The sequence below is a fragment of the Apis laboriosa genome, unplaced genomic scaffold, assembly GCF_014066325.1.
Source record: "Apis laboriosa isolate Shangri-la unplaced genomic scaffold, ASM1406632v1 scaffold9_cov152, whole genome shotgun sequence".
NCBI classification, from domain to species: Eukaryota; Metazoa; Arthropoda; class Insecta; order Hymenoptera; family Apidae; genus Apis; species Apis laboriosa.
Genome location: NW_025224966.1, coordinates 2,472,798 through 2,498,214, shown reverse-complemented (window position 1 = coordinate 2,498,214; position 25,417 = coordinate 2,472,798). Strand labels below are relative to the sequence as shown.

Here is a 25,417-nt window from a genome sequence, read left to right as displayed (position 1 = left end):
TCTCTCCGCGCTGGTTTCATCATGGCGATCATGACACGAAGCATATTGCGTTTCGCGTTATTAGTTCCATTGTATCGGGCGTATTTTCATAAAGCTCCTTCCGCTCGCCGCGTATTCGCAAACAAAGCCGGTGCCCGTCCCTTCGTCCCTTTTTCGCCACGTAATTAAACATCGGTCCCGTGTCATTTAGGCGTCGTTAACCCGATATCGGTCGGGGGAAATTCACTGCTCGATGTATCCCGTTTCGTCGACCGACGGCAATATGGGTGCAGTAGTACGGGCGCAGAGGAAGGAAAGCGGGCAATGAGAAAATCAGAAGCGCGCCATCCCCGCGAAAAATTCCTCGCGCACGTGATTCGACCTGCTAAATGGCCGACCGTCGTTTAAATTCCGTCCGTCCCTTCGGCATGATCGCTTCGCTAGCCTTGGTAATCGCGAAATATTCGTATAATAATAACAGCACGCGCAGAGGACGGATATGTACGAGCGAAACGCAGACAGGATGTACAAGGCCGAGGCGGCGCCACGTATTTTCCTCTCTCTCTCTCTCTCTCTCTCTCTCCTCGAAACGAAGCGGAATTTCTCGTTTTAACGGAAGAAAAGGGGTCGATCGGTGGAAGAAGCGAGGCACGAAAAAGCAAGGAGAAGTGATTTGCATGGAGAGAGGTCGCAGGGGTTAAATTAACACCGCGAGCGCAACGCGGTGAAAATAATTGATAATTACAGGCGCGAGCCTAGCTCACGTTCAATTTACATGTATGCAAATTCCCCGCCACAATACGCCGCGTCATTGTCCCGCGATCGAGCGGTGACAATTATTCGCTTCTTTTCGAATCAACGCCGAGATCCCCGTTCCGAGAAAACAATTCGAATCCCGATTCTTCAGTTCGCCCGTGGAAACTTGAAACTCCTTCCCTCTCCCAAATGACGTTCTCCACGATCGTTCCTCCACGCAATCCACGATGATATATGGAACAGTGTGACGGAAGCCACGTAGCAGCACGGGTTACCAACCTCCAAATTGATTCGAATCGTACAGCCGGCCTATAATGCTGGATAACTAATGACCCTCCCGCAGACCTGTTATCACGACAGGTACGAGGGAACGGCCGGTCACGTACGATGCACCGATTCTACGTACACCGGTGCGTTCAACCCGCGTTTTAATCGCGACATCCCGATTCCGGGCCGAGATTCGGCGCACTCGTCGCTATTTTGCCCCGCGTTAATTATTAGGCTATCGCCGCCTCGTTCTCGAGTCCCCGCGAGTTCCCCGAATTATCGCTTTACTTCGATTTTATCGGTCGAGCGCGAAATGCGAACCGCCAATTCGTTTTAAATTCTACGTAGATATTCTAATGATCGTTCGTGATACGTAAAACGAAACGACTGTGAGATACGCTAATTCATTTCGATAAACGATAGAAATGAATAATTTCGAAAATTTAATTAAAAAAAAAAAAAAAATGAAACACGAATGCAAATTGATGGATGACTACGAAACACGAAATTTTTCGAAAGAAAACGAAGCTTCTGGAAAATTATGGATAGTTATAAAAATTGTTCATCGTAACGTTGGAGAAATAAAAGGATGGGTAACTCGACGAGACCACAAAGGAGTCCTAAATGCACACGTCCCAATGCACAAGATAGAACGAATCAATTGATGAATTTCGAAAATTTAATTAAAAAAAATGACGATTACAAGTCGATGGATAATTATGAAACACGAAATTTTTTAAAAAAAGGGAAACGAAATTTCTGAAAGTATGGATAGTTAATTATAAAAATTGTTCATCGTAGCGTTGGGAAAATGAAAGACGAGGTCACGAGGGAGTAAGATCCTAAACGATCGTTCCAGCGCACAAGGTAGGAATCAATTGATGAATTTCAAAAATTTAATTAAAAAAAAATGAAACACGATTACAAGTCGATGGATGATCATGAAGCACAAAATTTTTTAAAAAAAGGGAAACGAAATTTCTGAAAGTATGGATAGTTATAAAAATTGTTCATCTTAGCGTTGGGGAAATGAAAGACGAGGTCACAAGAGAATAAGATCCTAAACGATCGTTCCAGGGCACAAGGTAGAACGAATCAATTGATGAATTTCGAAAATTTAATTAAAAAAAAATGAAACACGATTACAAGTCGATGGATAATTACGAAGCACGAAATTTTTTAAAAAAGAAAATGAAATTTCTGAAAGTACGGTATGGATAATTATAAAAATTGTTCATAATAGTGTTAGGGAAATGAAAGAGTAATTCGTCGAGGCCACGAAGGAGTAAGATCCTAAACGATCGTTCCAGGGCACAAAATAGAACGAATCAATTGATGAATTTCGAAAATTTAGTTAAAAAAAAAATGAAACACGATTACAAGTCGATGGATAATTACGAAGTACGAAATTTTTTAAAAAAAGGGAAACGAAATTTCTGAAAGTATGGATAGTTATAAAAATTGTTCATCTTAGCGTTGAGAAAATGAAAGACGAGGTCACGAGGGAGTAGAATTCTAAACGATCGTTTCAGCGCACAAAATAGAACGAATCCCGTTTGCCGTTAATAAATTCCATAAATAATAAATTGAGTAGGAGCGATAATTTAGGCCAAGTTCGCTCGATCTCTCTTCCCGCTTCCCTCTTCTTTTTACGCAATTACACCAACGTGCGATTTCAATATCCGCATCGCGCCGGCTTAACCGGCTAATCATAGGTGTCCACGGTGCGTCACGTCCCTTCCCGTTAATTGGCGTCGCGAACGAGGAGGAGAAAATGACGAGCGGGAGGTTCGTCATTGGCGCAAAAAGGAGGGGAAAAAGCGCGAAAGAGAGCAGCACGGAATCGTCGATGCATCGGGATCAAATTGAAAAGTAATATCGATACCGAACTGTGACATAATTGCTCGATCGCATCGGCTCGCACGTACAACCGCGACCACGTCCGGCAAGATAATTACAAACTTCGCCGCCCCTCCACGCCTTGCTTTTCTCTTTGAATCCCCTCCCCTCGCCTCGCCTCGCCATCCAACGTCTCGAACACCTTTCGTGCGTGCAGCTCGACCGAGAGCTATCGGCTTTTAATAATCCGCTCGTGAAACTCGTCAAGATCCCCGCCCGGCCCCGTCGATCCAAGTAATGCGAGCATTTCTCTTCTAATTGGCGAAATCGAGGTCTCAATTGGGACGGGAGGCGAAGGCATGGAGGACCCCCTCCCCTCCCCCTCTCTTTCGTTTCATACGAAACGTAACATCCAAAAATTAACCGTGAACACGATTCCTGGGACACATTAGTTACAATCGATTGAAACGGAGGGACGCCACGGGATACCACCATCGAGAATTTCGAGAATACGATCGAATCTTCTCCCTTGGAGAGAGGGGAGGGGGGGAAGGGGGATCAAGGCTCCTCCGAAGGAAACGAGAGAGAGGAGTGTAACGGACGTTTTAAAATGGAAGATTAATTCTTGGGAACCTTTTAGCGTGATTTCGGTGATCCTTTATGGGCTTTGGGCCCGTGTAGGGGTATTACAGTGACATACGGTCGTCGCTTAAGTTAATAGTCGATGCGTTAACACGGGCTGGCGTTATAAAGGGAAAGATGGACAGGCTTACGTGCGTGTCGCCCACGCGATGACACTGGCCGCCTAGGGGCTGCGCGTGTGTATGCACCTATGCGCAGGTATGCACATCGAGTGGAAGGGAGAAAGAAAGAAGAAAAAAAAAAAAGGGAAATTATTACAATTCTCCTTCCAATTATTCGTTTCCTGTTGGACGACCCCGAGTTGGAATGATCGAAAGTATCACGGAGCGGAATTATTATAGCAAACGAGGTGGCAAGACACCGAGTATTATCCCATTAGAATAAATGCAAAGTAGAGCCATCTCGATCTACCTCTCCTTCTCCTTCTTTTCCCCCCTCCCTCTTTCTCTCCCCTTTCCACAGATAATATCCTCTCTCTCTCTCTCTCTCTCTCGTTTCCTCTCTGTTCGTCTGGCCTGGCGCTAGGGTGGAAAATGGGAGGCAGTCGGCGGAGCGCCGGTAGGGCGCATTTACATGATATGAATATAATGGAGAGGGCCGGGTCGCCGGCAAACCCGGACTACGAGAGCGCTACCTGTTGAACGAAGAGTTGAAACCCACGGTGACCCAGAGGATATATTCGGCCGGTCCTCCAGCCTTCGAGGTCATTCTCTCGCGCTCCTCTTTCATTCGTCCCTTTTCTTTCGAGACGAGTGAATCTTGAGATACGAGATATTCCTCGCCGTGCCATCGTTGCATCGACGATTCGACGGCAAGATCGAGGGCAGGGGAGATCCGTTTCGATCGAAGGGCGACGATGTAAGTCGTTGTTTCGCGAAACGTAGACGGGGAACAGAATTTCCGTGAGAAGGAACGAGCCTTTCGGAGCCAACAAAGGGTCGGTGTGTTAGAGGTATTACGCGAGAAAACTGAAGAGGAAATGTCACCTGTCCAATTAAGGACCGCTCTCCTATCGCCGATACGATCTCGCGCACGAGGCCAACCTCCGTTCTACGAAACGAACGTCGTCGCGGGCCATAAATATGTATAAGACGGAGCGCGTGTCATTCAGCCGGGACTCCGGATGTTTCCCTCCTTTTTTCCTCCCCCGATTCTCCTTCCTCCTCTCCTCCATCCTGTCCAACTCTCACCGCCGATATTACGCGCCCAACGGGACGTGATAGTTAAATCTCGAGCGCGCGTCGTCGCGTATCTTTTATACCAGAACTCGCGATTCGTTTCGAATTGTCGTTTCGACAAGCGTGTTTCGAAAAGTTCGAAAAATCGTGGAGGCGGAATCGTCGACGTCTCTTCGAATAGAGGGAGGAAATAAGAGGGGAGGGAAACGGTAGAGAGTCGATATAAAGATGGCCAATAAAACGGTGTCCACACCTCTTCTTCGTGACCCCTTGGCCAATTTTGTCCCGGTTTATCGCGTCAGATGCTTGGACCATCCAACTTTGGAAATTCCAACTTTGGTCCCAGAGCGAACCTGTCGAGGAAATTGACGCGTGGACACGATACGGGAGGGAGAAAAAGGGGAGAGAGAGAGAAAGAGAGAGAAGAAAACGGCGAAGAAAGCACGCATATACACGGTCCCTCTCGATGATCGTTTGGCCGAGAATATTCATGAAGCTCGAAAGTTAACGGGACGGCACCTCGTATCCCGGCGATTTCGAGAGGTGGTTGCGGTTTAAGTCCGCGACGAGAATACTTGGCCAACCAGGAAATAATTCGTTGGCTCGAAACGAGGCGAGTTTGGCGGGTCGGGGCCCCGTGAAATAAATTTTCGGCTCCGTTCTCCGATCGACGATCCGCCTCGGCGGTCATCGCGCGAAGAGGGGAGGAGGAGGAGGCGGAGGCGCGATTAATTTCAATTCTCGTCGCCCCTCGGCGACGACTTCCTACGAGACGGTAAACGCACACCGATTCCAAAGAATCCCGGGACGAGGAATGGCCGACAATGGACGAGGAAGGAGGAACGACACGAGGGCGCCGCTTCTCCCCCCGCGAGACGACGAGTCGATCGGAATCGTTCTCGCAGCCGGGTCACGATCACCGCTCGAGGACCAACCGTGTTGCGCCGACGCCGCATATATCCATTAACGATATACGACTCGATTCGATTCGAGCGAGGATCGCCACTCGATTCCCGCCACTCCCCGGGGAACGCATTCCAGAAAACTTTTACCGCTCCCGTATCCGCCGATTTCCTTCGAAATCGCGCTCCGCTTTATCACCCGTCCTCGGTTAACGCGCCAACGCGCCGTCGTCCGCATTCCTTTCTTTTCTTTTTTTTTTTTTCTTCTTTCTATCTCAAATAAAATCGAGCGGAGTTAAATAAAATCCGGTCGATCTCTCTCCACCGCTATACACGTATTTCCGTTAATGGAGGCGATCGCTCGAAAGTCTCGATCCCGTAGTAGATAGATCGTTTATTAACCGCGCCGCTCGTAATTACTTTCGACTAATAACTCGTGCTTCGTGGAGAGAACCCGTACGCGATCGTAGAGCCGCGAAAGCTAGGAGGAACGGATGGACCTATGTGGCGAGCAACATCTAGGCGGAGAGGTTTATTAAACGGGTCGAGGGGTCGCGCGAGGGGCTAGGGTTAAAGGGAGAACACGAATATCCCCGGAAGGAGCTTTATTCCCCTCCCTCCTCCCCTCCCTGCTCGCGAACCGCACGCGATTTATGCACGACCGAACGCTCTCACGCGAGCCCCGGCCGCACGCTTTTCATTCCAGAATCGCTTGTCGAAAACCTCTGGCCCCGAAGATCAAAGCTCCAGACGGTCTTAAGAAAACCGTGCGCAACCCTCCTCGCCAACCACCACCTTTCCGATTGTTCCTTCCGTGGATCCGCGATTGTTCGCGAGACCGCAACCCTCTCTCTCTCTCTCTCTCTCTCTCTCTCTCTCTCTTTTTGATTCTCGCGCGTGAGAACAGGGAAAATTGAAACCTCCCCCCATCTCCCTTCCTACTACTCCCTACTGTTCTTTACATCTCGCTGTTCGTTCTCGCTTTGTTCTCCTCGAACTTTTGGTGGCAATTCCTTCGTCACGACCTATTAAGAACGAATTCAAAAAATACAACGAATAGCGATCTCTCTGTTGAAACTGTGGGCAACGATGCGAAGTTGAAACGGCTCGAGAAGTGGAACGGAGAGAAGGGAGGGAAAGAGGAAATAGGAACAGTATAATTTCGAGTGTGAGGGAAAGAAAAGGGAGAAAAGTCGGGAAAGAAAGGATAAGCGATCCGTTTCGTTGGGAAGGGGGAAACGGTAAACAAACGGTAGGCAGGACAGTGGACAATTACAGATAGGCAGAAGGAACAATGAGCGGGGAAGAATGAAAGGCAGAGTCGTAAATCTTTGGCGGAAACAGGTGGAGAGGCGCGTGATCGCGAGTAGTAGTGGTAGTAGCAGTAGTAGTAGTAGTAGTAGTAGTAATACTAGTATAGGAGATTGAGTAACTGACCTTGCGAAGAAAGCTGCGGCTGCGCTCGCCTGCGCCGGCGTCCCCGGTACCCCGCTCACGTTGTACGAGTACTTGGTCTCCTGGTACACTTGATACGCGGTTTGCGGCTTCGAGTGCGACGATCGGTGATAATAGTGATCGGCGTACACGCTCTTCTCGGCTGGACGTTCACCGCCGCCGACCTTGGACAGGCCGTAACTCTGCATCGCGGACGAGCAGGGGGAGGAGGAGGAGCAGGACACTTTGGAGTGACACTTGTCGTGACCGTTCTTCTCCCCCCCGTGCAAATGGGACTTCTCGTGGGCAGAGACAACGGCACCCGGCTTGTCGATGGTCCCGTAAGACTTCAAGTCGTAGCCCTTCAACTCGCCGTAATATTTCATGTTCTCCACCTTGAACCCGTGACCGACATCGTGGCCCTTCGACTTGCCGCCCACTTGCTCCCCGTGCTTCCCGTAACCTCCGAGCTCCTGCCCCGATTTCATCCTATCCCCGCCGCACTTCCCCACCACCACCACCCCCTCGATACCGTGGACGACCGCCTTGCTCGAACCTTTCTCGATCTTCAACATCGACCTGTCGCACAGACGACCTTGCACCGCCTCGCTGGCCTTCAGCAAACAATCCACGGCACCCTTGTACCTGTCGCACGTCGACGGGTCGCACGGCACACCGGAACCACTTTGGCAGGCATTACCGGGAACCGAGCCGCCACCGCAACCGCTACCGCCTCCGACACCCGAACACCGATTCTGATGATGATGGTGGTGGTGGTGGTGGTGGTGGTGATGATGGAACGACGTCGCTTTCGAAAAATCCCCGTGACACCTGAAACCGCCGGATATCACCTCGCCGTCTTCGCTCGCATCCTGATACGCCTCCTCTTTGTTCGAGTTGCCGCCGCCGCTGCTGTTGTTGTTGTTGTTGTTGTTGTTGTTAATGTTGTTGGTGGTAGTGATTGTGGTGGTAGTGGTAGTGGTGGTGGTGTTGTTGTTGTTGTTGTTGTTGGGGCAACGCGTGTCGCACGACTTGCAAGGGAGCCGCGACCGCGACGAAGGAGCGCGTGTTGCTTCTCGCGCGGTTGGCGTGATACTGGCCAGATTAGAGGGCGTCTCGGCGCCATGAGTTCCCCTGCTGGAGTTACTACCACCACCGCCGCCGCCGCTGCCGCCGTTGCCACCACCGCTACCGATGCCTACTACCATGCTCCCTCCTCCTCCTCCTCCACCTTGCCGTTTGCCCCTCTCCTCCTGTCGAATTGATAACGTTACGCGTAACCGCCAATCTCGCCGAAACTCGCGCGGCGAGTTCGCGCTGTCGTGGAGACGAGGGAGGATGAAGAGGGGGGGATCGGGGAATTTTTTGCTCACCTGGACGCGTTTGTAGTCGTCCTGACCACGTCTAGCCACTTCCGAGTACTTTGGCGGAGGCTCGGAGGATCTGGGTGGCGTCTCCTGATACCTCGGCGGCCTGTCGAATTGCCTGTACTTGGGCGGATCTATGTAAGGATTGTTCCGATGCCTGTAATAATTGGGCAGTTGAGAATCGGTCAGATCGGACTGGGACCTGTTTAGCTGGTAATTGGGTGGCGCGATCGCTTTCTGCTCCTGTTTCGGGTGTTTCGAAGGGCACGGCGCCTTCTCCTGGCCGCCACCGGCGTGCGCCTTGTCCCTCTGCGTCCCTTTCTCGCTTTTGTCCTTCCCTCCTCCTCCTCCTCCTCCCTCCGACTTGCCGTCTTTCGCCGCCTTTTCTTGCGACGCGGGCCCATCGATCTCGTAGAAGGTCAACTCCTTTTTGCCCTGACCCTTCTCCACCGCGACACCGCGATGCGTCTTCGAGTGGACGTTCTCCGGTCTGGGAACTGGCGGATCGATCTGATAGAAGGTCAATTCGCGGGAATCTTGGGACTTGGACCGCGTCTCGTGGGTCGAATGGTGTTGTCGCTCGGGCTGCGAGTGACTCCTCGCGTACCTCTGATCGATCCTCCCGGCAACCTCTTGATGCCTCGCGGACGATAATCTCGCCAACCTCTCGTTCGGCCCCAACCTGACCGAGTTCCGTCCGTACTCCAGATACTCGTCCCCGTACTTGAACGCTTGCCGCGGCTTGTACTTCTCCTCGAACTGGGAGTAGTTGTACGTGTTGAACCCCACCTGGTTGAAATTTCTGCTCAGATTCGACGAGTCGTAGTCGGTGGACGTGACGGCCTCCATGTTTATCTGGAAGAAGAGAGACGTTCCGGTGAGGATCCGTGTCGCGGAAAGGATCGAGAAACGAAGGGAGGAAGAGGGGAGGGAAAGCAAAGCGCTCGAAAGCAAAGGCGGAGGAAGAGGGAGCCGAGGGGACCATAAATCGGGCAACGTCTTACTCCTAAATGCCCGGGGTGTTTACCGTGGAACAAAAAGCCACGGCGCGATAAATAAAATCTGACGCGACCGAGGGGGCGTGCCTCCCCGTCTACCTCTGTTTCGCGCCGCTTCCTTCCCTCTTTTTATCCTGTCGGGAGGACGAGGAAAGCGGTCGTTCACGGTTCCCCGCGACGAGCGTGTGGAGAGGGTTGTGGAAACGTGGCCTCGGCCTCTCCGAATTCCACGTCGAAAAATCGAGTCGCGCCCGAGGAGGAACCGGTTCGCACCTCTTCCACCCGAAGGCCAATCGATCGCGCCTGTGTGCGTGCAAGCGTCGCGAGAGAGCCGCTTTCACGATGCGATCGAGATCGCGCGCGCCGTTTCTCTCGTCTTTTTCACCTTTTTTTCTCTCCCCTCACTCGCTCGAGCCCTTATCCAGAAAATATCCGCCGCGAGGCAAGTGGCACCGGTAGACGCGAGATCGCGATTACCCGATTCGACGAACTTCGCGGCAATCCACCTTTCGACGAGTTTGCGCCCTACCTACCGGCTTCCTCTTCCATCCACATAACCACCGCGAGGTTAATTACGAGCTTTTACCCTCCCTCCCTCTCCCCCTAATATCGCGAATTAAAATTCGAATTGAGATTCGAAGGGAGAGGAGTCTCTCGATAGAAGAACGAGGGGAAAAGAATGGCCTCGAGTCTCGATAAGAACGGAATTAATGAGGAAGGAAATACGGCTGACGGGGTAGATTAGACGGAGGGATGATGGCGATTTCGCGAACAATTTCAAACCTTTTGACCTGAAATTTCGAAATTTTCGCTGACAGAGAGAGAGAGAGAGAGAGAGCGAGAGAGAGAGAGAGAGGGCGTCGGACGAGAGCGCGTTGCCGGGTCACCGGGTATATCGAAGCTCGGTAACTCGTTCGAGGAGCATGGAGGAGCATGCCCCCTCGGGGCCCGCGGTTATATATTACCGGCTGTAATGAAGACTCTAGAGCTCGGCAGCCGAGCTACCGAGCCGAGCCACAGCCTTGTTTATCACCTCACCTCAAATATACAATTAACATGTTGAAAACCCGCCCGGAGCTCTCCGAAATCGCAACCTTCCCTTTACCTCGCTGCGCCGACAAAGAAAGGGTTGCGAGGCCCGTGTTCCACTCTCTCGTTACACGCCTCGTTAAAGCCTCGTGTCTCGATCCACGATCCCCCCTCCTCTCCCGGCTATCTCTCCATCTCCGAAGAGTTCTCCGAAAATTACCAACGACTCGACCGAACATCGTCGAGGAAACCTTTTGAAAATTTCGAGTAAGTCTCTCGAAATCGGCGAAAAAGTACGGTGAGATGATGAACTGGTTTGAATATTGGCTCCAAAATCGACCTACCGATCGCGTCTACCGTTACTGCACGTAATTAAAGAGAAAGGTTGTCGGGCAGGAGACGATCCGCGATCCCCGCGCCGATTTTCCACCAATAATTTATATTCAAAATGGCCTCGGATAATAATTCGCCTTCCACGCGAGGAAATGCATCGGCGCGATCGAGCGGGTAGGGAAGGGGAGGAATGGTGAAAATGGCGACACGGCGGCGACACCGGCAGGAGCGTCAACGGAAGCGTCTGGTTACTGGTTCTAAATAAGAATTACGCGGCCGATTATTCTCCTTTCCGTTCTTCTCCGCACTCATCATCGTCCCGACACGCGCGCGTATCGATAGCATAGTCGCCCGTTGCGTCAGAATTCTCGTTTATCTTCATCCTTCAATTTCCCGTGCACTGGGATCGTCCACGCTCCCAGAAATAAAACGAGGCTACCCCACACACACACACACACACACACACACACACACACACACACCTATCTAGCCTACACGCGGCGAGAGCGATGTACCTTCAGCGTGTATTCCAACGTCAACCGATTCACGCAGCTACGACGCGACGGATATCGAATCGGTTAGAAAGTCTCTCATCCTCTCCCGGCTTACCGAAGAATGGATGATAGGAGGGCCGCGTAACGGTCGAGGCGCGCGCCCATCTTCTCGCATTTTTCCCGATCATTTATTCTCTCCCCCCTTTCTTGCACGGTGCAACCTTTCGAGGATTAATGGATCCGCGTTGGCGAGTTTACGGCATCTTTAACGCCTGCATCTTCAATGAAATCGAAGGGGATTCTTCTTTTGGAGAGGGGGTGTCACGCTTCGACATTATTAACGAGGGGACCGATTAATTATCGTCTCTCGATCTTGTCACGATTTTAAAACGATTTTCGCGGGAAGGACGGCGGAACGATGTTCTTCCGGGGAATGTTTCAGGCGGCGATCGGATCGAGAGCGAAAGGCGTACACCTAAATATCGATCGATATTTCTTCCTGCTCGTATCCCACGAGGGAACCTGTATCGGAATAAAATCGTTGAAAGTTGCGGGTTCGAAGGAGGACGATAATGACGTTGTTTGCATTGGCAATGATAAGTTTGGTCACGGAGAGGCGAGGGGAAACGAGGGGCTCGTGCCTGGGTGTCTGGGAACGGGGCCCCGTAATTACGGTTACCGATCGAATTATTATCCTGCCGCGACGGTCTCGCGCGATACACGCACGAAGGCGTTGGAAAGGAAAGGAAAGGAAACGACCACCTTGGCGAGCGGATTCGAGATCAGTGTTATTAGACGAAATCGGCGAAACTCTCTTCTCCCTCTGTCGCTCGTTTCGCGAAACGTTCCCCTCCCCCGCGTGCTCCGCGTGGCAGAAAATTAAAAATCGGTCGGCGCGCGTTCGAGAAAGGAAGGGAAAGAGAAAAGGGAAAAGTCGGTTGATTACAGGTGTTCGAGGCGACGGCCCGATAATCGGGCCCCTCTCCCCGACAAAAGAGAAATCGCGCGTCCCCGACCGTAATAACGAGGCGAACAACAGTCGAGCATAATTAATCTCCTGGGCGAGACGAGAGAAAAATTCTGGCGAACAAGTTCGAGAAAAGATCGAGAAAAGGCTAATGAAGTCGATGCTCCAACGTTTTCTCGAGAGATGCGATCGTCTTCCTTCCTCCGTGATTCCCCTGCGATGCTAATTACCCGTTTAATCGACGGTCGCTTGTCGAAAACAGACGTCTCGAAGAGAGAGAGAGAGAGTGACCCGTGTCGTTGGTGCCACCCTAGTCGAAACACCGCAAACTGCACCCGAAAAGGAGCAACGAGAGGGGGAGAAGTGGAGAGGGGTTGTGCTGAGGTACGAGCGGCATTTCTCTTGCCAATTTGCGAATTATTAATTTAACCGTTCCCCTTTAACGCTACGAAGCCCGCGGCTAATATTTTCCCGAACAACCTGTGGCGAGAGGAGGATGGACATAGATGGAAGGAGAGGGATGAAGCGGAGAGAAAAGGAGATTGAAAGAGAGAGAGAGAGAGAGAGAGAGAAAGCGGGAGGAGTTGGCATAACGTAAACGGTCGTCTGGTCTCGCAACCGCGTTTGCAGGAACCTTGCAGGTTCTACCGCCGTGCAAACGTGACCGAAACAAAGTTCCAAACACGAAATAAAGGTGGGTAACAAACTTGATTGCGGTTTATTGGAACCGCGACGAATATTATCGGGAAACGTGCCCCCTCCGATTAAAAAGCTTTCGAAAAGCTGGGACGAGAAACATTTCTGAATTAACCATCCCGAAGAATAATTCCTTCCTTTTATACGATTCCTCGCGCGTGTGATCCAACTGCGTGTTGAAATTCCAAATCATCCTTCCCCTCCTCCTCCACCCGATGCAACAACAACGTCCGTCGGTACACAACAAAACGTTTACATCTCCGATTGTTCGGAAACCTAATTTATCGTCCGTTTATTGTTCCGCGTAACTAATCGATTTCGCGGCCGAGTAACCGCCGACCGAGGGAGGGAGAGAGAGAGAGAGAGAGAGAGAGAGAGAGAGAGAGAGAGAGAGAGAGAGAGAGATCGTCGAGCGTGATTCGCCGGCAAGCCGCTAAAAACAACGCAACGATCCCGTATTCATAACTGGATTTCCTGTTCCCCCTGGGGAGAGAGAGAGAGAGAGAAAGAAAGATAGGGTGAACAGTGGATAAATACATATATCCGATTTTCACAGCGGACTGACCTGTCTCAATGCCATCCACCCCTTTCCTCCACCCCAAAAATTAGAGACGGTCGGTTGCCCGATCCGAACGAGAATGTCTCCTTCGTTTTATCCCGCGCCTACATAAATAAACCTGCGTTTAACAGCGAGTAACTTGGAACAATATCACGTTCCTTCGACAATTTATCGGCTTATTTTTCTTATTCTTCGTAACATCAAGAATCAATCGTGGAATCGCGAATTACAATTTTATTCGATTAATTTTTCTTCTGTTTCATACTCCTCGAAACTATCCACGCGAAGAATAGTGGATTTCGCGAGGAGGCTTCATTTCTTCTGGGAGAGAGGATAGGTGGAAAGGGGGAGGATGTTTTAATATCGGCGGCGCTAAGGGCTTTCGAAGGGGAGGGGGGAGCGTAGGAACCGCTAGATTCCTACGTTGATTGACTGACTGACACACGAGGGCGCTAAAGGGTCCGTTGGGGGCCAAAGGGGGCGGACAAAGGGAAAACTCGAGGACAAGTTCGGGTCGAAGATAGGAAAGCAGAGCAATCTCTTACGCTCGAGTTCGTCTCCCCCTGCGCGGGGGACTCGACTCGCCACCCCGATCACTCCGAATAATCATCGCGGGACGCACAACTCTCGCGCCTCGCTGCATCTACGAAAATTAAAGGCGGATACCGGGGAGGAGGAGGGTGTCGAGGGTGTACACCGGATTTCGCGGGTCACGGCGACCGCACTTGGACCTTCGAGAGGGATGAAAGCGAGGAAAATGGTCCACGACGGTTCAACGGGAGAGAAATACGTGTACGTAGAAAATGTACAAGGAAATTTTTGAGGAGAGCGAACCGAATACCTCGAAAGAGAAAAATGTGCCCTCGTGTGAACCGAGAGACCTAGATTCGTCGGGAAAAGGAAGCGTAACGATGATTTATAGAATTCCTCGACCTCGATAATCCTATGATTCGACGATGCGGGGAATCACGCGAGTATTAGATTAGGAAGATGATCGTGCATGTTACACTCTCCCCCCCCTCTCCTCTTGTAAAGAGATGTCCGGAATATCGATTATTCTTCCTCTGGAATTTTTTTGGAATCCACCGATGCGATATTTCTCCATCGAGTATCCTTTAATGCACCTCCTCCATTCCCTCCTCCTCCTCCTCCTCCTTTCCTCAGGTGTACCCAGCGTTGATAAAGTCTTAAATTATTCCCGTTATTTTGCCGACTCGAGGCCGGAACCGACCCTTATCCGTCTTCCGCGGATTTTCGTATCTCTCGAGAAACGTATCCGCAAGATCGGCGGGCTAATTGAATACGTAACAAGAAGAAGGAATTGAAAAGCATCGTTGTCAATGGGGTTGGCCGGTCGGCGAAAGTTGGGAGCGGATGGAACGGCTCGTTCTGGTCGATGATGAAATAAGGCGAACAAACGAGAAAAGGGAAAATACGATGCGCGTATCCGAATCGGTAATTTTTCGAATCGCGACGATATTGCGATAATTCGCATGATCGGCGAATTCTTGAAGAGAAATGAAAAACGAAAAGAGGCGGAAGCCGAGTCGTAATCCGAAACGATTTATCGCCTTCGATGCAAGAGAGAAAGAAAAGGAAAAAAGAAGAAAGAGGAAAAAGAAGAAGAAACACGAGATAAAACCTGTAAAATATTACGCGTCGCGTGTCGATGGAATGGAAAGGCAACGAACGGCACGAATCGAATTTGAAAAACGGGCAGTGCTGCGGAAAGTGCTGGCAAGGACGTCGCGAACCTTTTAAAGCTCTCTGTTATCCTTGGCGGGTTCCCGAAGGACACTCTTATCTCCGCCCCGGTGTTTGCTTTGCGGATCTTAACAGGGTAACGTTCGCTGCCAGAAACGGTCCACGAGAAATTCTACATTGGCGAGTAACCGGCCGCCGCCGCGAAGGGACGAGTAGTGAAATAACAAGACCGAAATGCACGAGGGGTGAGAAAGGCGGGCGAGTAAGGAGAAAATGAGAGAAGGGAGAATGGGATAGGAGGGAGAGGGAGGGAGAGAGAGAGAGACACGAGGATAAGACGACAATCCGGTGCGCAAATGCCACCGGGATTTAGATCGGACGTCTCTAATGGCAGCAGGATTTCAATGGCAAATGGCACCTGCCAGATCCTCGCCACTTGTTTGGCCAAAGGATTTGTAAAATCTGCCGAGATATCCGTGTGGATACTTACGCCGCTCATAGAAGATATCGGCGAGTAGAAAGAGGAATAAAACTGCCTCATTGATTTAACGAAGGATAAATAGCGGGTGCTGAAATCGCGCAGCGCGAAGAATCCATGATTCGAAACCGTTTGGCCATTTTTTTGCTCCTTGTTTTCGTAGATGAGTTTTACAACCGATTCTATCGAACCAATAATACATATTTAAGTATCATCAAGCAAGGGATGATTACTTCGTAGCAGAGAATTCCCGTCAAACCCATCGACAGGAGAGAAAATAGATAGGAGGAGCGGCGAAAAGCAAGCAAAGCTTCGACTCGAACAGGGCCAATCCCACTTGGAATCTGAAGAAAAAAAAAAAAAAAAAAAAAAAGGAGAACGAATCGGTTTCACGTTCGAGCGAATATTCCTCGATTCTTCAATTTCCAAACACTCCGCTTTCCCCTCGAAAGACTACTTTCGTCGCTTCAGCCTCCCCGTCTTATATTACCGTCCTAAGGGTGTCTCCGCGTCTCCTCTTTGAGATTTCTGCCGAGGAACAAAGGGAAAGGGAAGAAGGCAGAAGAGGCCGCTAACAAACCTTCGAATCGCAAACTTGCGTTACGTACCGCGAAGAAGGGGGAGAGGGTGGTACAGGCGGGAACAAATATTATTCAGGATGCAGTTTTTCCACCGTGCTTTTTGCGTGGGCGTTAACGATATCTAACGACGCGATAACATCGAACGATCTCACGATCTCGAACGAAAGTCCCTCTCTGGAAAAGAAAGAAAGAAAAAAGAAAAGAAAAGAAAAGGGATCCACGATCGCGGCTCGGTTTCTCGAAAGAGAAGAAGACGAACGCCGCGTTATTCTCCGCGGCAAAAACCGAATTTCTCCGCCCTCTCCCGTTCGACGAGAGCAAACAATCTAACAAGCAAAAAGTCCCTTTTACGTCCCGAGTACCGAGAGAGAGTTGCTCAATGCTTGTTAAGAGAAGCCAGGCCCGTCTGTCCCGAGTGTCTTGCCTCTCCTGTTGGCAAAAGAAGGGAGGGAAGGAGGGAGAGAGAGAGAGAGAGAGAGAGAGAGAGAGAAGAGGGGAGGAGAAAGAAAAGAAAGGGGGGAGGAAAGAAAAAAAATAAGAGAAGACGGAGAGAGGTAGAGGGAGGGGTAAGGTGAAGGGGAGAGAAGCACACGGGGACGAAAAGCACGACGGGGGTTGTGTCCTTCGTTAGGAAACGTTAGCGAGGCACCTGGTGCACGATTACGGTCGCGCCACTCGCACATGGGGTTCCGGAACGGTGGTGATGGCGCTCGCCTACGGAGGGTTGAAAGGCTCGTGGATGGCCGACGATATCATGACGGATGGGGGACGTCGGTGCGTAGACAACCTCGTCGACCTTCGAACAATAACGTTACGAATGTTTCGTCCCACCTACGCCACTGGCTCTGTCCACTTTCGTCGTTTCCGCTATATACCGAATTCCCGATCCCGTGATCGATCATTCCGATTTGCCGCTGCCTGTAATCGGGCAGCGCATATGCGATGGACGTGTAAAAAAAAGGGGGGGGGAGGGGAGTAAAAAGGACAAAATGGAAAAAAAGACGGGTCGATCGCGCGTTGGTCGTGGAAAAATCGAGTTCGAGAGGGGAAAGAAAAAAAAAAAAAAAAGAAAGAAAAAGAAAAAGAAACGACGGTTTGAAAACGTCGTTTGGAAACGCGTCGTTTCCAGCCCTTGGCGAACCGACCCGATCCCGAACGTTCTTCCGGTATAAAGTATCGGGAGAGAAAGGCAAGAGAAGAAGAACCACTTGGCTGCGACAAAAGCGGTCCGTTGAATCACGCCACCCCTTAAGAGTTCTCCTTGATTTATATCCAGGGAACGTCGCTCGTTTCGAAAGGACGAGACAAAGAAATTACTACATTCGTAGTAGTCTACGAATTCTCGCCCGTTCGAGAAGCCAACATTCCACTTTCTCCGTTCACTTTTCTCGAAAAAAAAGGTTTGCAAAAGGTTTCCAGGGAGTGATCATATGCGACAGGAACGTGTTAATCGCGAGAGTACGTAGGAGCGGTTGCGATCGAGGAGGAAGGGGAGGGTAGATCGTCGAGGACAGAAAAGCGAGAGTAACTTGTCGCGTCGAGCGGACATGGAGGAGGATTTGATGGATTTTAACCCCCGACTGATATTCGATTACCGATCAGCCTCACCCTCCACCGATAATCCATTATAGTTCTTGCGCCCTCTCTCCCCTTTCCCCTATCCCGCCAGTGACTCGCGCGTTTTCTGGAATTTATCAGCCAGGATTGGATCGCAAATGGGGTTCGATTCGCGCGGCATCTTACCCCCGACTACCATAGGGTAGGTTGGATGTAAGTAATAATAGTAGTTTCCCAACCGTTGTTTGATGACCCTTCGATGAGAAAATAATCGGATATCGGATCGAAATCGAGTCCGTCTCTGGCGCATTAGCTAGAGGATTTTTTAAACAAACCTCGTCGTAAATGTTCACGAAATGTTCACGAGACGATCGAGAAGAGGAAGACAATGGTACGTAATCTCGGATCTCGTGGATGTGTTTGCGCACACTTTGGGACGGAGGCTTTGCTAGGAGGTGTATCGCGATGGATGGAGCGCAAGAGGGGAGAGAAAAGGGCGGGACCCCTTTAATCTTGGCGGATCAAAACGTCGCGGCGCGTTGCGTCGCCATGGGACCGCCACGGCCGATGCTCGCGTGATTGCTCCGCGCGTTCGAGCGGAGGGGGCCTAACAGCGTTTCAAAGGGGCGAGCGAAAATTGCATTGTAATTAAAACCGCGGCGTCTTTGTTGTTTGGCCCGCCGCGCTCGAGGAAAGTGCATTCGCGCGCCTCTTTCCCTCCGAGGCGGGCGTCGGAGAGGAGGCCGTCGGTTGATATTATCGCGGCCAATAATCCTTTTACGATTGTTCTTGCGTCGTCGTTCACGCAATCCAACGTCGTTGCATTGTTTCGCAACAACGCGGTAATTATACCCGTTACGGCGATGGTAAAAGCGAGCGATCGAACGAACTCGCCAATGTTCGTTAACGAAGGTTAAGGTGGGCAGGGAAAGAAAGTCGGAAAGGAATGAAAGAAGGACTTCCTTTGCCGAATCCTCGCCGGCGTATTCTATTTAAAACGAGGAGAACTCGGGACGAGTGGTAACGAATCTTCTTTACGATCCATAAATCAGAGGCAGCCGCATTGGGAACTTTAATTGCGTTCGGGCCCGAACTCCCAATTTTCTTAAGCGATAACTTTCTTAAAGAACGGCCGCGTTTCGACCAACGATAATAATCTAATCCAACCTAAGTTGATTCGAATCGTGAAGTAATAATAAATAATGACGATAGAAGGACGAGTTTAATCCGTCGTTGCTCGAAACGGACGTCGCTTGCACGCGCAATTTCATCCAGTTGTTGGAGGAACTGACCCTCGCAAGCTCGACGAAAAGTCATCTCTCTCTCTCTGTCGGCTTCCCTCGACCCTTCGAATAATAACCGGATTGTTAGCATTGATTAAAGCGCACCGCGGATGAGATGGACCGTTCCATCCGCCCCTTCTGCGGTCAGCCCCCCGATCCGTCACCGGACCGATTCCTCGGAAACGCGTAGGCGCCGGAATGGTTTATGTCTTATGCACCCCAAACCGAATCGTTTCCGATTGCTTTCGCCCGATACGCAACCCCAGGCGCGAATCCCTGGTAAATTCTTAAATCAAGAATCCGGCGTTGGATGTTGGAGAGAATCCGAGAGCTGAGAACCGAAAGGAAAGGAGAACTCTCGCGATATCTTGTCTCATCTCGACGATAGCCGGGTATCAGAAAAATAAAAAAAAAGAAAAGGAAACGTTTGTTCTAGTCGCACGAGAGAAGACGACGGTACGTGAGACGATACCCGCTCTCTCTCTCTCTCTCTCTCTCTCTCTCGAAAACGATCCACGAGTGTTCATCGTCGCGATTCTTGACCGGTTGAGAAACACGAGCGTTCCACGGATCTCTCCGCGAATCGGCATCTTCCTCTTTCCGGTCGGCTCGTCGTCGGGAAAATAACGAGGTCGTCGGTTACTTTCCTTAACAACCTCGAGGCTAGGCGGCGTGATTGTAACGCGGCGGAGAGATCCGCGCCGTCCATCTTTTCTTCCCACCTATCCCCGCCTTCTCGTTCTCGCCCTCCGTTTCTAAGAAACCGGCGTAGCGATCCTAAACCTCGACCCGCCGCGCCTCTAAAGCGCGGCTTTTCATTTTCACCCATCCCGCATCGCGCATCGCGTCGCCCGATTCTTTTTCGCGGCCGCGCGAGTGCCGTGGAGAGGAGGCCGCCCGAGAGAACGGCTCTCTCACACTCACACACAGACACACACACATTATGTTGGCCTAACGCGCGTGACCCCGTCATAATGGAGGCCGAAACCACCTCCTCCTCCTCCTCCTTCCTTTCTCCCTTTCTCGTTCGGACAAAACTCTCTCGTAACGAGCCGCCTCGCCTTCTCCTCGTAATGGAAACACGATGACGGCCGGCGTTTTTTAATTACGAGGAAAAAAAAGAAAGAAAGAAAGGGGGAAAAAAGAAAAACTATTCTGACCCGCGTCTTCCCGAGTTTAACTTCGAGATCATCGGCGAAAGCTTTTTAGAGTTTCCCTTCCAAAAGGGCAGAGTTCTTTTTAATCCATTATTATACCTTTCACGTATACCGGAAGTATTATTATCGCGATGGCGAAACAAGTGTTCCCTCTCTTTTTTCTTTCCTTTTTCTTTTTCTCTCTCGCTCTCTCTTCTTCAAACAGACGACTATCAATTACCCGACCACGCGATTCGCGGATCCATCAGGGATCGGACGCCACGGTCTCTGTGTCACCACCAATTCGTTAATGCCTCGTAATTAACGAATTGCCATTGCTCGAACGCGTTGTCTCGAGGATCGACAGGATCCTCGCTCAATCTCCAATTTCTGGAACCACCAGAATTTGTTAATTACACAATCTAATCCGATTAAGCTTCCCCTTTCCCCCCTCAACGAAGCTTCCTCTTTTTCTTCTTCCACGCGGGCTCGATCGCGTGCCTTCCGCGTTCTCACGTAAAAATGTCGTTAATGCGATCCAGCCCGTGTACAGTCCCCCCTCCTCCCCCTCACTCGGTCGCGATTCGAAACCATTTCGGACAAATTGCACCGTGACACGCAGGTCTCCTATCACGTCGTGAGTCGACAATTCGACGACTATTATATCTCGTTCCGTACTTCTTGATTCGAAGAAGTAAAAAAGAAAAAAAAAAAAAAATGAAAAAAAAAAAATCCAACAATGGAGATCTCGTCTGGAGAAATGTTTCTCGACCGCGTCTTCTATCTGGAGATTAACGATTCTATATAATCTGCTCTTTCTTTCTTTCCAAGGCACAAAAGATCGAAGCGGAGTTATCCTCGTCGGAGGCAAGATCCCCTTTGGGACGTGACCTAATGGTCCGCGAAACAAACGCCGCTAGGTCCATCCATCCCTCGCGGGAAGCGAAAGCGAGGCGACCCCCGTCGAAAGCAGTGATTCAATTTCAGGGACTCATCTTCGAGAGAGAGAGAGAGAGAGAGAGATTGGGGGCGCGGTAACTTTTCAATCAGCCGTCAAGTCCGCGGCCGCAAGGGGTGGAGCTGTGCGGGTAGCTATGCTCCACGAGTACTGCACCCTCCCCGCTGCAACGCTGTAACGGAATACCGGTACACGGTGGGGCTGGGGTGTACGATATTATCGGCCGAAAATATCTCTGCCTCGTTGCTCTCGACAGCACGATAAAACTATCCGATACGAACGAGATCATTGGGGAAGACGCGTAACTGGGATCGACGAGCCGATCGTTATCGTTCGAATGAAATTTCTTTTTTTTTTTTTTTTTCCTTCCAGAAAAAAAGAGAAATCCATCCCCATTACTCGATACGATATTTATCATTTTCGTTTCGAACGATTCCATCGATCCTCTCAAATCGCGTTCCGTCTGTCTCTTTTCCATTTCCCGATCAAATGAAATTGTTATTTATTTTCCCTTTTCTTTTTTTTTTTTTTTTTTTTCTTTTCTTTTCTTTTAACAACAAAATCGAAGCGAGCAAAATTCACCACTTGGAACGCGCGATAATCGTCGACAAACACGTTTGTCGCCGGCCAGCGCCACACTCTAAAAATAATTATTTTAATTGCGACTTCCCTTTCCCGCCCCGCCCCCCTCCCTCCTCTTCCCTCCCTCGTTCAGACGCTGTCAAGATTTTCGAAACCTGTCCTCGTCGATGTGTACAGCGCACTACTAGTGGGGGAGAGGCGCAGGAGACGCACAGTTGACGCGCTTGAAAACGCGAGGCAAACCGGTGGGATACCGTGAAAACGGCGGGATTCGAAGCCGGCTTAATCCGCGCGGCCGAGCCTGTGGAAATATTTTCTTAACGAGAATATTCAATTTTCCCGATCGATTCGCCCCGTTGAAAATTATTCGCGCCCTCTCCCTCCTTCCTCTCTCTCTCTCTCTTCCTATATATCGTCGCGCCTCGATAACGGTTCCTCAACCTCGACCGATTTCCAAAACCGGCGTTTCCGAGAGGAAACCGTCGTGTCTTGCTCCGAAAGATAAGTCTCTCATCGAACATATATTATACGTATACGTGTATATACCGATTCAGGGTGAGGAGCGGAACGACTTTTCAAGCGTTTATTATACCGTGGAGGAAGCGTGTAATCGAGGGAAAAGGAGGGAGAAGAAGAAAAAAAGGGAAGGAGACGGAAATTCCTACGGAAATTCCTGAACATGGAAATCGGGCGAGCACGGAGCGTCCGAGCGCTAGCCGAGACGTGTATCCCGAGAGAAGAGAGCAGTCCCGTGGTGGCTACTGCGTCCGTCCAGTTCCAACGTGAGTGACGAGAAAGTTTTGTCGATAGCGGAGCGAGCGTGTATCCCCATCCCTTCTCCCCCCCTCCCCCGTTCGAAACCCATAACGAATTCCGATACGAGGCCCGCTTTAATAATCCCGCCCGCACACCGCCGCCCATTAACACTTTTATAATAACGCATTATATTACGTAACACGGCTTGGGGGCTCGTTAATGCGAAGGGGGAGGGTGTTCAACGTCGATCCGTCGATTTCGAGAAAAATTTCGTCGCTCTCTCCGACCGCCTGTGACGCGCGTGCAATTCGCGATGAATTCGCAATATGATACGGTAATCCAGGCATTCGGAATATTATACGCGGACCGCGCGCCGCGTGTTCGTCATTAAATTACTTATTAATGCGTACCGTTTAATTTCGACAAGCTGCCCACCAGGTTGGCTTGATAAAACCAAACGGGCGAAACTGGCGTCCAACCAGCCGGGACGTTCTCCCCCTCTCTCCGTCCCGTCCGACAAATTCCCGTTGAATTTTCCACCGATCGTTATATTATATGTAATATGTGTACATATATATTATATGTATATGTGTACATATATATATGTGTGTATTTCTACTTCTTTCTCGTCACGGTGACAACGGGGAAATTCCGCGGTCGATCCACGATAACGACCGACGATTATTACGCGTTCCACGGTATAAATGGTATATGAAACGTAGCCGCGGGGCGCTGCCGGGGATCCCCGGGTTAACCAACCGGATAGAAGTATGATTTATAAGAAGGGGAGGAGGAAACGAGGAGGTTCTTGCTGGGACACTGGGATGGGAGAAAATGGGAGCGCGAGATTCGCGAGGAAATTTGGCTTTTGTACCGTGGTCCATGTCCACACAGTTCGTTAATCGTTGATAAATAAAGAAAGGGGAGGGAAATTTCATTTTATTCGTTTTTTTCTTTTCTTTTTTTCTTTTAGAAAATTCTTCGATCTTGCTCGAGAGAGAAAGGTGTGTTGCGTAATAATACGCGTAATAAATCAGTTCAGAAAAATCCGAATCGAATCGAAGACCGGAGTGTATCGTATATTTTCTTCGGCGAAACGAAAATGACAAAGGGATATACCTGTGGGTATTCTCGCCGAAATCAAATATTCCTCTCTCTCTTTCCTTCTCTCTCTCTCTCTCTCTCTCTGAGAGGCCGAGGAAAATTCTATAAAGGAAGGCACGAGACTGATAAATAAAACGATAAATTTTCGTACGGTCTTTTCCTTGCTTCCGTTCCGTTTCTTCCCTCCCTACCCCCTACGTCTATGACGAGATAAATAAAGCGGCCGTAAATTCCCCCCTCGACTCCTCTTCTGCCACTCGCGTCCAACTTTCGTCCCAGAAAACGTACGAGTGTTTAGGCTATTGCCCGCTACTTACCACGAATATCCGGGAATCGCCGTATCTTTCCGCCCCACTAATTTCAGGGGGTCGAAGAGAAACGAGCGTGAAACGGCGAACGATACCGGCGCGGAGAGATCGTTAAGTGCATTAGGAGGTTGTTATTTCTGCCACGGGAGAACGTTCCACATCGCGATGGAAGCAAGCGGGTTCACAGTTAGGTAAAGGTCGGAGGGACCGACCCACGGACCGAACATCTCATTTCCGGCGACGACTTTATCCCAGACCTCGAGAGAGATATCTCGATCCTCGCTAATTCCGTACCCGGTTAATTGATAAAAAAAAAAGAGAGAGAGAAAGAGAGAATCTTCTTCTTCTTCTTCTTTCAACGCGATCCCCAACGCTTTTCTCGGCAAAAAGAGAAAAGAGAAAAACGCGATCGATTTTGGATAACGAAATATTTCGAACCGATTCGAAAGGCGCGATCGCGTCCTTTCCGTAGAGTAAGAATTCACGTGGCAGGTGTCAAACGTGCGGAAGTGTGGAAAATGTATGGGGGAGAAAAAAAAAACGCGTATGAGGATGGAAGGGAGGGGAGTATGTGGACGGTCAGTCATCGAACCGTGACGAATTCTCCGATCGAGTTTCGATCGAGTTTAGATTAAAACCGTATACTATATATCGGAAACCGGAGAAACAAACGATGTAACTTTTCGATTTCATGGCGGAAACCGTGGCTCGGCTCGCGATTTGATTTGCTCCTCGACGCGTGAAACCATCGAGGCTCCACTCTCCCGATTCTCGCGCGAGATTTTTTTTCCAAATTTCGAGCGGAAACGAGAAACGAGACAGAAAGAGAAAGAGAGAGAGAGAGAGAGAGAGAAAGAGGGAGGAAGAAAAGAGGAAACCGGCGAAAAAGAACATTTCGCACGATTTCCTATAGATAACGGAGAAAGATGGGGCTGAGAGTAATTATTTTCGGTGGGAGAAGAGAAAAAATCTCGCTCGCCGAAAAAAGTTTATTCTCCCGATAAAACTACGAGAGATCCAAAGGCCTTTAATTTTTTATAACGTGCCGATATTCCTAGACGCGGCGTAAAACTCTAGGCCCATTGTCTCTCGTTTGGTATTTCAACGATTTAAATGTCCGATACGTCGAGCGAGATACCGGGGGACGTCCAAAACCGTCGGTGGATTAATTCGTACTCGGTTTTCGTCCAGGCTCGATGTGACGGGAATTTGATGAAATTTTATACAACGCTCTCTCTCTTCCTCGTCCCGATCAAATATTTGGATTATTTTTCCTCAAAAGATCTCTCGCTTTCTCTTTTTCTTCTTTTTTTTTTTTTTTTTTCTTCTTTATCAGAGAGAAATTTTTCGAGCGAACAAACACCACGATCGAACGCGCGTTTCAAGGATTACGTATCGGGGCGGAGGAGACGAGAGGGAGCGGAATCGCGTGGCCGGCCGCGACAAATGTACGACGATCGTACGTAAAAACCGAAGGAAGGTTTTTCTTCCTTCTGGCTTCCGCCGCCTCTAATGATTCGTCCGTTTGGC

General features: G+C 50.0%; 1 protein-coding gene across 1 annotated transcript in view; it reads right to left on the bottom strand.

The window, feature by feature from the left end:
- LOC122720035 overlaps positions 1-25,417 on the bottom strand; it is a 252,977-nt gene that overhangs the window by 151,451 nt on the left and 76,109 nt on the right. Inside the window, exons 4-5 of the mRNA XM_043946439.1 lie at positions 8,371-9,219; positions 7,001-8,250 (exon numbers count right to left, since the gene is read on the bottom strand). Coding sequence (XP_043802374.1) covers positions 7,001-8,250; positions 8,371-9,219 — 2,099 coding nt within the window. The remainder of the gene's footprint in view (positions 1-7,000; positions 8,251-8,370; positions 9,220-25,417) is intronic.